The sequence below is a fragment of the Argentina silus genome (genome assembly GCF_951799395.1).
Source record: "Argentina silus genome assembly, chromosome: 18".
Taxonomy (NCBI): domain Eukaryota; kingdom Metazoa; phylum Chordata; class Actinopteri; order Argentiniformes; family Argentinidae; genus Argentina; species Argentina silus.
In genome coordinates, this window is record NC_139672.1 from 16,621,716 (window position 1) to 16,634,076 (window position 12,361).

A 12,361-nucleotide genomic window follows, 5' to 3' on the forward strand; every position below is an offset into this window, starting at 1 on the left:
CATCACACTACGAGGTTAAAGTAGAGATCCTCAGCTTGCATTTGATGGTATTTGCGTACATATTGGTTTCACCAGTCAGAAATGGCAACACTTTTTATGCATCGTCCCCCCGTATAAAATAACTACATGAACAGCACTGCGCTCACAGGAAATAAAGGCAGACACACTGCTGCAGTCATAGAAAAGAGAGAAACTCAACATCAACATCAAATCATTTCCATGCCATCCATCTCACGCATACCAACAAGACCAAAGCGCTGCATGCTTGAAGACGCTGACCTTTCATTGACCTTTCAATGCCCTTTGAATATCCATTTCTTTAAGCCACGATGGGGGAAAAAAACAATCGTCTACCTAGAAACAGCCTCTAATCTGGCCATCTATCTAGGAACTCTCCTAGCGCTCGATGTCTGGAAAGGTTACACTGGTAGAGGAACTAAGAGAGGTCATTTGAATTTCAGAGGCGTAATTTGACTGCAGGGGTTATTTTAGACTGAAGACTGAATCCCGGCACACACAAAAGCTGATCGTGCGCAAAACAATGAGGGATCAGAGGGACAGTTTTAGGGTTGTGGTGAAACAAACTAGGGATTAGAACAGGGGAGGCTGGGGGAGGTAGAAACAGGAGGACGGGCTCTCTCACTCTCACTCACTCACACACACACACACACACGATACCATTCCTGATTCCATTCCATGCATGACAACGAGCCTGTCCTCCGATTTCTACCTCCACCAGCCTCCCCTGTTCTAATCCCTAGTTTGTTTCACCACAACCCTAAAACTGTCTGACCCTCTTAACCTGCCCAGTTGTCACGGCGACAATCATTAACTATTCTTAACTACCGTTTAAAACTCACCAACTGCCGAAGAATTCCGGAACACTCACCACCTAGAGTGCCGAGTGTTCTATGTGGTGTTTACCTAGCAACAACACTCTGATTGGCTACAAAATGAAGCAGCATAATTTATGCATTTCTGGTGAACAAAGTCACCCTTTGGCACTCTAGAATGTTGACAAATTGGGGCGACTTCATTCACCCTCGGCACTGAATGAGTTAACCTGCCCAGCTTTCAGTCGTCACATAAGCATGAAGGTAGGTTGACTGAACTTTAAAAGTGGCATCCGGGCAATCGCTCATCCCAACGTGGGCCTCAAAGCATGCATGTCACATGACTGAGTCTGCCTTTAAACACCAAGACCAGCCTTGCACTAACACCAGCAGACACAGGGGGGACCCTGAGGACCAGGCCTGGGAGTTGACGACAGAGGGAGGGGTGGAGGGGAGGGGAGGAGGGAGGGGTGGAGGGGAGGGGATGGAGGGGTGGAGTGGAGGAGGGAGGATGGAGGGGTGGAGTGGAGGGGATGGAGGGGTGGAGGTGTGGAGTGGAGGATGGAGGGGTGGAGTGGAGGATGGAGGGGTGGAGTGGAGGGGATGGAGGGGTGGAGTGGAGGAGGGAGGGGGGTCGCTGACTCACCTATGATGGACTTGGAGGAGGAGATGGAGGAAGAGGAGGAGGAGGAGGAGTGCCCGTTGCGGATGGGTGGGGGTGGAGGCGGAGGTCCGGCAGGAGTACGGGAGGAAGAGGAGGAGGAGGAGGATGATGAAGAGGGGGGAGGAGGGGGCTTCCCCCCCCGGCTGTGGGACTCTGAGGAGGTGGTGTGGCTGGCGGCGCTGTGGACCCGGTACGGGGGCGGGGGAGGGGGGGCGTCACGGCTGCCATTACGAGACCCGGGGTGAGGCACCTGGGGAGCTGCACACACAGACACACACACACACACACACACACACACACACACACAGACACAGACACAGACACAGACACAGACACAGACACAGACACACACACAGACACACACACAGACACACACACAGACACACACACACACACACACACACACACACACACACACACACACACACACGAGAAACAAAAACAGACACCAATCAGGAGGCTGGAGATGGATACAACCCAACACCAATGGTTGTCCTATTTACTGTGAAACCACTAAACCTTACTGTGGTCAACTGAACCAAAGCGCGTGTGTGTGCGTGCGTGTGTGTGTGTGAGTGTGTGTATGTGTGCGTGCGTGTGTGCGTGAGTGTGTGTTCTGTTTGAGCTTTACGAGTTCTGACTACGATGATGAGGTCATCAGGGACAGATTCTCTACACTCACAGCTCCTGCTGCTGTCCAGAGACCTGCTTAACATGCAGAGTCAACAGAGTTAGATTCTCCTGTTCACTGTGTCCTTAGATACCAGAGAGAGCCTAGGAGATACTGGAGGGGGAGGGAGAGAGAGAGAGAGAGAGGAGAGAGGGAGAGAGAGAAAGAGAGAGAGAGAGAGAGAGGGAGAGAGAGAGGGAGAGAGAGAGAGAGAGAGGGAGAGAGAGAGGGAGAGAGGGAGAGAGAGAGAGGGAGAGAGAGGGAGAGAGAGGGAGAGAGAGAGAGGGAGAGAGAGAGGGAGAGAGAGAGAGAGAGGGAGAGGGGCAGATATACTGTGTAAGCTAATGTAAAGAGGGAATGAGTGAGTGAGTGAATGAATGAAAGAGAGAAAGAGAGACAGCGGGAGGGAGGAATTCCGGAATATTCCAGAGGGCTAGTGGAATGCAGATGAACCAGAAGTCCTCGTGGCGAAGCCCTCGGCCAGCCAATCACAACAGAGTATATGGCCCCAGCAAACAAGTGCTTTCCTGTTTGACATTGGCTCTCTGGATTCAAATAGGCTGTTCCAAACCGGCCCCTGCTGACCCCTAACCCCCCCCGGGCCCAGGTACTGCTTATACAATATAAGCCATTTAGCACACGCTTTTATCCAGAGCGACTTACAGGACACTGAGTACATACATTTCTGGAATACAACCCAAGCGTTCCACCAGCCAAGCCACACGCTGTGAGGATTTGGCAGGGGGGGTAATACAGGGGAGGCTGGTGGAGGTTGAAATCGGAGGACAGGCTCATTGTAATGCATGGAGTGAAATGAGGAATGGTATCAAACACATAAGTGTCCTCCGATTTCTACCTCCGCCAGCCTCCACTGGTGTAAAATGGGAGGGATTTAATCTAGCCTTTCAGAGGGTCAGGTTGAGGTTTCGCCTAACAACATAATTTCTATTCAGATCAGATTGTCAAGAGGTGTAGGAGGTGTAGGAGGTGTAGGAGGCCTGACTATGGGCAAAATAGTCCTTGATATGACTTGACTGAGCAAAATAGTCCTTGATATGACTTTCCACAGATCAGAAGGATTTGAACACTCAACATACAATGAAGGGGGAAATCACCACAATGCTTCCATACCTGCTCTGCGTCCAGGGGGATCCCTGGCTGGTGGTGGGGGTCTCCCCCCTGCTGGCTGGGGCTGTGGAGACGGCGAGGGGGGTGGTGGGGGGGCGGCAGTCCGCCCGTGGCTGTTCCCAGAAGAGTGCTTCTTATGCAGGGAGTTGTGCCTCTGGGGAAGCTCTGGAGCTCCGTCTCCATGGGAGGGGCCGTTGGAGACTCCCCCTGACCCAGACGGGTGCCTGTATGGCGGGGGAGGAGGGGGGGCCGAGGACCCCCCGGTGGGCGGCCGCGTGGAGGAAGGGGGCGGTCTCATCGAGGGAGGGGGGCCGGAACTGGGCAGGGCCGGGCCTCTGTGGGGGGTCGGTGGGAGGGGCTTCTCCCGGCTGTGTGACGAGGTGTGGGAGGCTTTCTGGTTGGGGTTGGGTGGGGCGTTGTTGCGGTTCCCCCGGTTGAACGGCGGGGGAGGGGGGGGGGCGGAGGTGCTGTGCTTCATGCCTCCGCCTGTGGAGGAGTGGGAGGAGGCGGAGCTGGCGGCGCTGGGGGGGCGGGTGATGTCGGGGAGGGAGGGGCGGTGGGAGCGCTGGTGCTCCGGGGGGGAGGGCTTGTCTCCCGGGGAGGGGGAGGAAGAGCGGCCCATGGGGGGCCGGGGGGCTGCAGGTCTGGACCCTGGGGGTCGCAGGGCTGACCTGCCAACTGTGCTGTCTGGAGGGAGAGAGAAACAGACTTTAGCACACTATACACACACACACACACACACACACACACACACACACACACACACACACACACACACACACACACACACACACACACTCTATACACATACATACAAACACACACACTCTACACACACACTAAATCATTTTGACCTTAATGATTAACTTCTAAATGTCCATTCTTAGGGGCTTATCAAACTTCACGAAGGGCTAAACTTCATGTTCTTTATGTCCATGCACCAACCTCACCAAGTCCATTTCCTGTATGTGCAAATATACTTATAAAATAATGTGTAACAGTGAGGTGTAACAGGTGTAACAGGTGTAACAGTGAGGTGTAACAGGTGTAACAGTGAGGTGTATCAGTGAGGTGTAACAGTGAGGTGTAACAGGTATAACAGTGAGGTGTAACAGTGAGGTGTAACAGGTGTAACAGGTGTAACAGTGAGGTGTAACAGGTGTAACAGTGAGGTGTAACAGGTGTAACAGGTGTAACAGTGAGGTGTATCTGACAGCAGCAGCTCAGCTCTCACCTCCAACAGGCCGTAGTTTTGGCACACCTCCCTGGAACAGACCTCCCAGCATTGGTCCTCCTGACCCTGACCCTGACCCGAACCCTCCTCCTCCTCCACCTCCACCTCCTCCACCTCCTCCTCCACCACCACCTCCACCACCACCACCTCCACCACCACCTCCTCCTCCTTCTGCGTTTGAAGGAGCAAAGGAACAGATGTTGTTGTTATCACACTGCTGATGGTTAACGTTAACTTAACACAGAGGACGTGTTGACAGTGGGTTGTGTATTCTATGAATATTGCAGAGAGAGAGAAAGTGTGTGTGTGTGTGTGTGTGTGTGTGTGTGTGTGTGAGAGAGACTCACTCTCTATGACAGGTGCACTTCTGTCGTTGACGGCGACCTTCTTCAGCCTGGCCCCTTTGTGGATGTCAGTGAGCAGCGCTCCTCTCCCCTTGGCCTCATTGGACGTCAGCTTTGGTGGGGCGGTGTTGGCCTGAGAGGAGGGGTGAACACACTGCCACGTCAAACAAAGCTCCACAGTGCCAACAACATGGCTCTCTGTGGCTCAGCTGGTTGTGGGTTAGGTTGTGGGTTCGATTCCTGCTGGGACCATATATACTGAAATGTATACACCCACTGCAATGTAAGTCGCTTTGGATAAAAGTGTCAGCTAAATGGCATAGATATATATACACAATGGATGCTATCGTGTTAGCAAGCTCACCAATGCCAAGGGAACAGTTAAAAACAGCCTGTAACAGACAGGCCAGATTGTAATTCCTCATGTTTATGGTGTAACCAAAGCCTCTGTAAATGTTTACATATTTTCGACATCTTTAGCCATTACATATTTAGTGACAACAGTCTCTGGTGTAACTAAACTACCCAGTCTGATCACACGGTACAATTGAGGGAGTGAGGAGTGTTTAACTCACCCTCCCGATCGATGCATGGCAAAATGTGATATATAAATATGTCTCACTCTCTATAAACCACACCGGTCTTTTAAATCATTTATAAACATGTTATAGCATAATAATGGCTGTAGAAACACCAGAGAGGGCTTGTTGTAACGGTTGTATTGAATAGGCGGATTATAGAAGAGCTGGACCTACTTGGCTGAAGGTGGGGGGGGGAGGGGGTCCGGGGGGCGGAGGGGGAGGGGGAGGAATGGGCATCCTGTCCCTCTGTGGGCACCCTGGGGGGGTGACGGGGGCAGGGGGGGGGGCTACTTCACCGTCTCAGCTCCGGGCACACGCTGACACCTGCAAAACATGAGGGGGGGGGGGGGGGGGGGCACAGGTTAGTTAGTAGGGTTAAAGGTCGACTCTGGGATATGGCGCCATACCGACACGAGCGTGGCGACGCTGCCAGAGACAGAAGAGCTTGTCGAGAGAAGAGCTTGTCGAGAGAAGAGCTTGTCGAGGGAAGAGCTTGTCGAGGGAAGAGCGTGTTGCGACAGAGCGAAAATCCAACGTTAAAAATCTAAATCCAAACCAAAGACCATTTTCGACAAGAGAGGAAAAGATGACACTGTAGAGGTGAATGCGGTGGGCAGGGTGGAGGGCAGTGAAAGGAGTGGATGCTCTTGTTCGCTACAATATCTCTGTTTTCACGGGTGTGACATCATATCCCAGAGTCTACCTTCAATATACAGTACCAGTCAAAAGTTTGGACACACCTTGCCAAGAGTGTGTAAAGCTGCCATCAAAGCAAAAGGTGGCTACTTTGAAGAATCTAAAATATAAAACATATTCTGGTTTGTTTAACACTTTTTTGTTTACTACATAATTCCATATGTGTTCCTTCATAGTTTCGAAAAACCATTGAATGAGAAGGTGTGTCCATACTTTTGACTGGCACTGTAACAGGGTAAAAACAAGCACCACATGAACTGAACCCCAGTCTGTGTTAAAGCTAACATCCCTGCAGTGTCTAAACACACACTGCTGCCATGTGCTGAACTCAGGTCAGCCAAGGTTAAGTTGGACATCCCATTCAAAGACAGTATCTCCTGATATAAGCTGGTCGCCCCAGCCCAGATCTGTTGGTGCTATTGGCCAACACTTCTTCTGCTGTTTAGCATGACTAACACACATGTCATTATGACAACAGTAACAGGAGTTGCCTCATAGCAAACCCAAATCTGGACCAACCAGGCCCCACCAAAGCACAACTATCCCGCAATTCGAGGTCCATTTAGGCGAGTCACTCAGACAAACCTGTTCACTCACTCGCTCAATGGTGGAGCTCATTCACTGTTGATACATAGACCTGATACAGCATGTTGAGCGAGCTTAAAACCCCACCCTCCCTCCCTCCCTCCCTCCCTCCCTCCGTTCGTCCGTCCCTTCCTCAGCCCTACACCATTCCACTGCCTGTGTGAGTGTTTGAACAGGTTTTCACGGAGACGGAACAAATGGAATGTCACTGAGCAAGCCTGCCAGTGTGGCGACAAGCAGCGGAAATGCCCGGCGCTGTGAAGCCGCGGCCACCAGAGCAGAAACCGAGAGTGGAACGAAGATCAGAAATAACACACCATTTATCTCTCTGTCTGTCTCTGTCCTCCGCCCCCCCCCCCCCCCGAACACACACACACACACACACACACACACACACACACACACACACACCCTTTCCATCCCGGTTCATTGACAAGGTAGGGTTCCCTGTGAATGACTTGTGACAGTTGGTGTCAACAATCTGTATCAATGTCTTAATGACCAATCACCTTGTGTGAAAGAGTTAGACACCTGGCACTATTGTGTGTGTGTGTGTGTGCAACACTTTGACATGAACGTCCATGACACTTTTCCTTGTATTGTTTCAATGTTATCATCATTGCTGGCTGTCTGCCTGCCTGCCTGCACCATATCTCGCCCCCTATAATATTCAGAGTGATCTCTCTCTCAGGCTCAACATCCGAGAAACCATAAATGCTGTAAAATTTTTTTTTTTTTTTAAAAAACGGTCTACCTTGTTTACCATCAGGTGGACATTGACCTACTTGGAGAACAGCCAATGAATGGGAGCGATATTCCTACGGGTATGGTCTTGTGACAGACTTATAGGAGACGTGTAAACCAATACAGCTCTGCTTTACTCAGCCAAGTGAGGCCCAGGCCCAGGCAATGAGGAAGTTGTCTGCTTTTGTGGACAAGGAAATAAGGGGGGGGGGTAAAGGGCCTATGATGTCAGCACAGCTTTGGGGGCCTACTGAGAGAACAGATTGAAAACAGATTAAAACTCAACTACAGTTTGACAGCTGTCTTGTCTAATTGCTGTCATTTCTGATCAAAACACCAGCAACCCAATCAACAAGACTATCTGGGTGGTTGGTAGGTGGACACAGCAGCAGAAAATAAGTGTCCTGTGTGCATTATTGAACGGCTTTAGCCAGCCAGGCAGGCTCCGTGCACAGATCTGATCTCTCCAGACAATGCTGGCAAGTTTTGAAAATTCCCAATCCGGATCTTGTTATGGAGTCTGTGCACAATCTGAACTGAATGAAGCCCACAAACACGTAGCTAACGGGCGGCTAGCAAGCAGATTAAAGTTAGGAAATGGTGTATTTGCTCTTCGTTTAACTTATATAACCTCACACTAACCAGGTGAGTTTACGCAGCCTCTGGTGTCGGGACATTCGGCGGCGGGCTCGGTGTTGTGTTGTTCCACTGACAGGGAGGGTTTGGCAGCTCGGTGTGGTTGACTTACCCTGTCTCGAAGAACTGCGAGTCTTGACTGTCTTCAACAACATGAATGGAAACTGCAGTTGTGGCAAAGTTTGATGACAATCCCCGGCAGTAGGCGTCCCTCCAACTGGCTAGCTCGTAAAAAACAGAAGGTAATCTAGGACACAAAAACAGGGGGCATTAGCTTGCCTTGTACCCTAAAGTTAGCTCTAGCAGCTAGCAGGCTAAGTTACTGTTTACTGTTTCGCCAGCTGTCAGCGGGACGATCGGCTCAGTGCAAACTAGCTCACCTCCAAAGGATGTAAACAAGTCCGATACAGGTGCTAAAATAATACAGCGTTCAAATGACACGCATCCCCCAAACTATATCGGCTATTTATTTCAGGTTCTTTCTATTCTGCCCACGTCTCTTGACCTGCGAGCGAAGCAGCGAGACTCTCGCCCGCACCGTTTATCGGTCGCTTCTCGGAATCCCGGAAATGGGCCGTCCGACACAAAATGGAGGCAGGTAACCGGATCACCGCCAGGAGGGAGACTTCACCCAACATCTCATCTCTGGTGGGAAACAGCGACCTCCATGGAATGAAATCTGAAGCAACTCATAAGGAGACCACCCCTGTCCTGTGAATGTGAATGTGAGAGAGAGACACACACAGAGACACATACTGGCATACCTCCCTGTCCAAGTCTTGCATTTCAAATATGTTTACTGGAAAGCATTATTCTGTCATTACAAGTGATAAACAAACTCAAATAGACCGCTGGCGTGACAGAGTGTGAAAACACTGCATTAGCGTAAGCACACACCCCAACACTACTGTATGTCCCAGACAGCAGGTGATGACGATGATGAAGAAGCTAAAACAGACATCAATGAGAATGACGCATTTGAGCAAAGATAATTCATTTATCTTTATTTGAAAATCTTACAAAAGTGACTTAATCGCATGAGATGTTGCATTGCCCGTCATTCACCCCAGAAATGACTGATCAAAAGGCACTGTTGTTGAACGTTTCTGCTCACCGGTACGTTAGAATACATTTGTTTTTGCATAATTCAGACCAAGGGAACAGGTTTAGACACGGGTCTTCTTCGTCAAAAACAGGAGTAAATATTTTCAAGTGTCAAACATTTATACCCTCACCACAATACAGTGCTTAACCGATCTGAGCTGAGCTGTACCGTACCATGCTGGTTATGCATTCAATGCTAGGCCTTTGTATCTGCTCAGCCACCATAAGACCCAAGCCCTGTTTGAATACTCAAAACACACCCTTCCTTCTTTGGAGATATCAGTGGTATAACGTGACTCGATTGGTGAAAGCAAAGCAGTAGAAAGGTTGCTTGGACCTGTCCAATCACGTTAGATCCAATGATTACTTCAAGGAAGGGAGAAAGGATGGAAGGGTGCGTCTGATTATTATTGGAACAAGGCCCTACATCCCCTGATATAGACAGGGGACATAACTGATGTAGATAATGCAACATTAAGACTAGTGGTTTGATTCAATCATTTCACAGAAGAGAGGTAAGCCTCGGCCAATTGTAATTGCAGAGGTTTGATTGACAAGCAACGTAATGAGGAATTGCCTTTGTTGTTCATTAATCAAAGATGATCGATCAAATCAATCGAATTATGAAAATACGTTTCATTCCCAAAAAAATATTCCCTTCAGTTTGCGCCTCTTGACCCCCCACCAAGGTTCATTCGTTTCAGTGCAATGTTTAGAAGCACTGAGGCCAGACTTAGTCCTACGACTACACACCCACTGCGCCACCACTATTGTCCTCATTCTAAGTGCATGAGCATTCCCTCTATTATGGCAGCAGTTGTGCCTTCTAGAAGACGACTTTGTATTCTAGAACAGAATTTCGTATTCTAGAACAGAAATTCGTACTCTAGAACATAATTTCACACTCTAGAACAGAATTTCAAGTATGATCTTCAGAATCCCGATCAGGATAGTCCAGAAGATAGACTCCTCCTCCTGAAACTCCTCCTCCTCCTGCGCCTGGCTGTGTCTCTGCTGGGTGCGGGCGTCCTCCGACGGGTACGAGCTCTTCCCGAGGAAGGGGTCCTGCTGTGGGGCAGTCTGATCGTAAAACACCCTCATCTCAAACTCACTCTCCTTGTGCGAGGGGTGGCCGTAGATCCCGATGCCCACGGGCCTCACAAAGTCCCCGGGGACCACCACCACGTCCTGCCCGCATGTGACCGACTGCAGCTTGTAGGTGTCGAAGCTGGGCCGCAGCGTCTTGTCCGACACGTAGAGGTCCGCGTCGCCCTTGAGGCTGCGCATGTTCAGTATGATCCTCCCGTCATGGTTGAGCCGCAGGTAGCTGTAGTTGCCGGCGCCGATGTGGCCCTGGACCACGTGGAGGAGGACCCAGTCTTCAGGGACGATGTCCTCCTCCGTGGGGTGGAGGAACCCCCAGGAGCCCCCGGCCTGGGAGAGGAGGAGGGCGGCCCCCAGGAGGCTGCAGTACAGGGGCACCATGGTGGAGAGATGGAGATGGAGGGTCTCAGTCAGGCTGTCAGGCAGGCAGTCACCGGCAGGAGGGCACCCTCCTTCTGCCGTCTGTTGATAACCTGGAGGGAGAGAGAGGGAGAGATCAAAATATAAAGATCAAAAACAGAAATGCCTCTCACAATATAAAAAGCTGGCTGGTGAGACTCTTGTCATAACTGACAACAAGCATTCAAGTAAGAGGGAGGAGGAGCAGAGAAAGAGAGAGATTAAATACAGTGTACAGTGATTGTGTACACAGTGTAAACGTGCAGGGAGCTTTGTGACTTCAGCCCAAGTCATATCATAGCCTCATGTCTATTATGGGATGTTGTGATCATAACTCATTGAGTGAATCAGCGTGATGGTAGTACAGTGATGCGAAAAGTGACACCACAAACTGCATGGCGCTGGCTAAAAGCCCTGGTCAAGGTCCTCGCAATCCTATAAATACGTTTAGCATGCTACCGGTAGTCTCAATATTAGACGTGACCTCTGCAACCTTGTGGCAATCATTTATCAAATTAAAAAATGCAGTCTCTGTCATAGCGAAAGATTCCCCGGCGTGTAAGCGTTACGCCCACCCCCTCATGCTCGGCACATCGGGCCATCGATTGACCCATGAATTAGTTGGCTGTCTTGCAGTAGCCGCTGACCTGCAGCCTATAGCTGCCGTAGCTAAACAGATGATCGCATTAGTTAGTTTATACTGCCGTAACCCCGCTGTGCGACAACGCATGGACCCAAAACAGAAGCCACCGCTCCCGCTAATGACAGCTGACAGCTCCCTTTACAACTGACAGACGCAAGACAAAACGGCGAAATAAAACGTGTGAAATAAATAAATAAATAAACATTGCCCCGGTAGCAAACCAGTCTATGAAAAAAAGAAAAGAAAAGAAGATAAATACCGACTGATCAGTCTGATACAGTTCACACGATAATGGCAAAACATCAGTTATCAGTCAGCACAATTGGCTTGCTAGCAGGTTGCTAGCTAATCTAGCTAGCTAGCAGGATTGCTAAGCAACTTTCGTGTGATGAAACGAGGCAGTATTTTCTGTCATACGAAGATCTCCTGATTTGTCCTACACGTTTCTTTCATTTCTTCAACGCATTACGATGGTCAAGATCATCAGCTACTCACCCGCACATTGCTCCTGGTACAGATTTAGCTAATGGTTATTGTTTTAGCAGCATTTAGCCGGGGAGAGAGACAGAGAGAGACAGAGAGAGAGAGAGAGAGAGAGAGGGAGGGAGGGAGGGAGGGAGGGAGCCCACACCGCAGTGTAAAGTTCACTTCTTTCCTTTTCCTGGGAATCTCACACAACCATAGATACCCTACCGCCACCTACCGTCCAGGGAGAGGAGGACAGGACCAAACACAAACGACCGAAATGAGCCGAAGAGGTAACACTGAACCGAAACAAATCACATCCTCTCACGAATTAAAATTGTTTATAGGAACCGATATGAAAGAGGCAGTGATGATGCCATCCTGACCAGTTGTCTAATAATAGTATCGATTTATGGTCAATTTCACACCTCTGGCTGTGGTCCACAGCAGTAATGTACAGTTGAGAGTTCTAACCATATCCCAATGTTTACAAGCCGCTGAATATATCAGGCTGATGTCCTGCAATGCATG

At 49.9% G+C, this 12,361-nt stretch overlaps 2 protein-coding genes across 2 annotated transcripts in view; both read right to left on the bottom strand.

The window, feature by feature from the left end:
* Positions 1 to 8,638, bottom strand: part of wipf2a (WAS/WASL interacting protein family, member 2a) — a 13,226-nt gene extending 4,588 nt beyond the window's left edge. The window contains exons 1-7 of the mRNA XM_083690261.1: positions 8,496 to 8,638; positions 8,228 to 8,362; positions 5,629 to 5,778; positions 4,877 to 5,006; positions 4,530 to 4,700; positions 3,299 to 3,982; positions 1,480 to 1,755 (exon numbers count right to left, since the gene is read on the bottom strand). Of these exons, the coding sequence (XP_083546387.1) occupies positions 1,480 to 1,755; positions 3,299 to 3,982; positions 4,530 to 4,700; positions 4,877 to 5,006; positions 5,629 to 5,691 (1,324 nt within the window). The 5' untranslated portion in view covers positions 5,692 to 5,778; positions 8,228 to 8,362; positions 8,496 to 8,638. The remainder of the gene's footprint in view (positions 1 to 1,479; positions 1,756 to 3,298; positions 3,983 to 4,529; positions 4,701 to 4,876; positions 5,007 to 5,628; positions 5,779 to 8,227; positions 8,363 to 8,495) is intronic.
* Positions 8,639 to 9,102: 464 nt separating this feature from the next.
* cUnh6orf120 (chromosome Un C6orf120 homolog) lies at positions 9,103 to 11,962 on the bottom strand. Its single transcript, XM_083690568.1, has 2 exons — positions 11,861 to 11,962; positions 9,103 to 10,796 (listed from the first exon to the last, which is right to left on the bottom strand). The coding sequence occupies exon 2, from the start codon at positions 10,702 to 10,704 to the stop codon at positions 10,126 to 10,128; it is 579 nt and encodes a 192-aa protein (XP_083546694.1). The 5' UTR covers positions 10,705 to 10,796; positions 11,861 to 11,962; the 3' UTR covers positions 9,103 to 10,125.
* Positions 11,963 to 12,361: the final 399 nt, after the last annotated feature.

What these genes read in the sequence shown, in the direction of transcription:
- cUnh6orf120 (XM_083690568.1), bottom strand. Translation starts at nt 10,704, where the DNA reads ATGGTGCCCCTGTACTGCAGCCTCCTGGGGGCCGCCCTCCTCCTCTCC.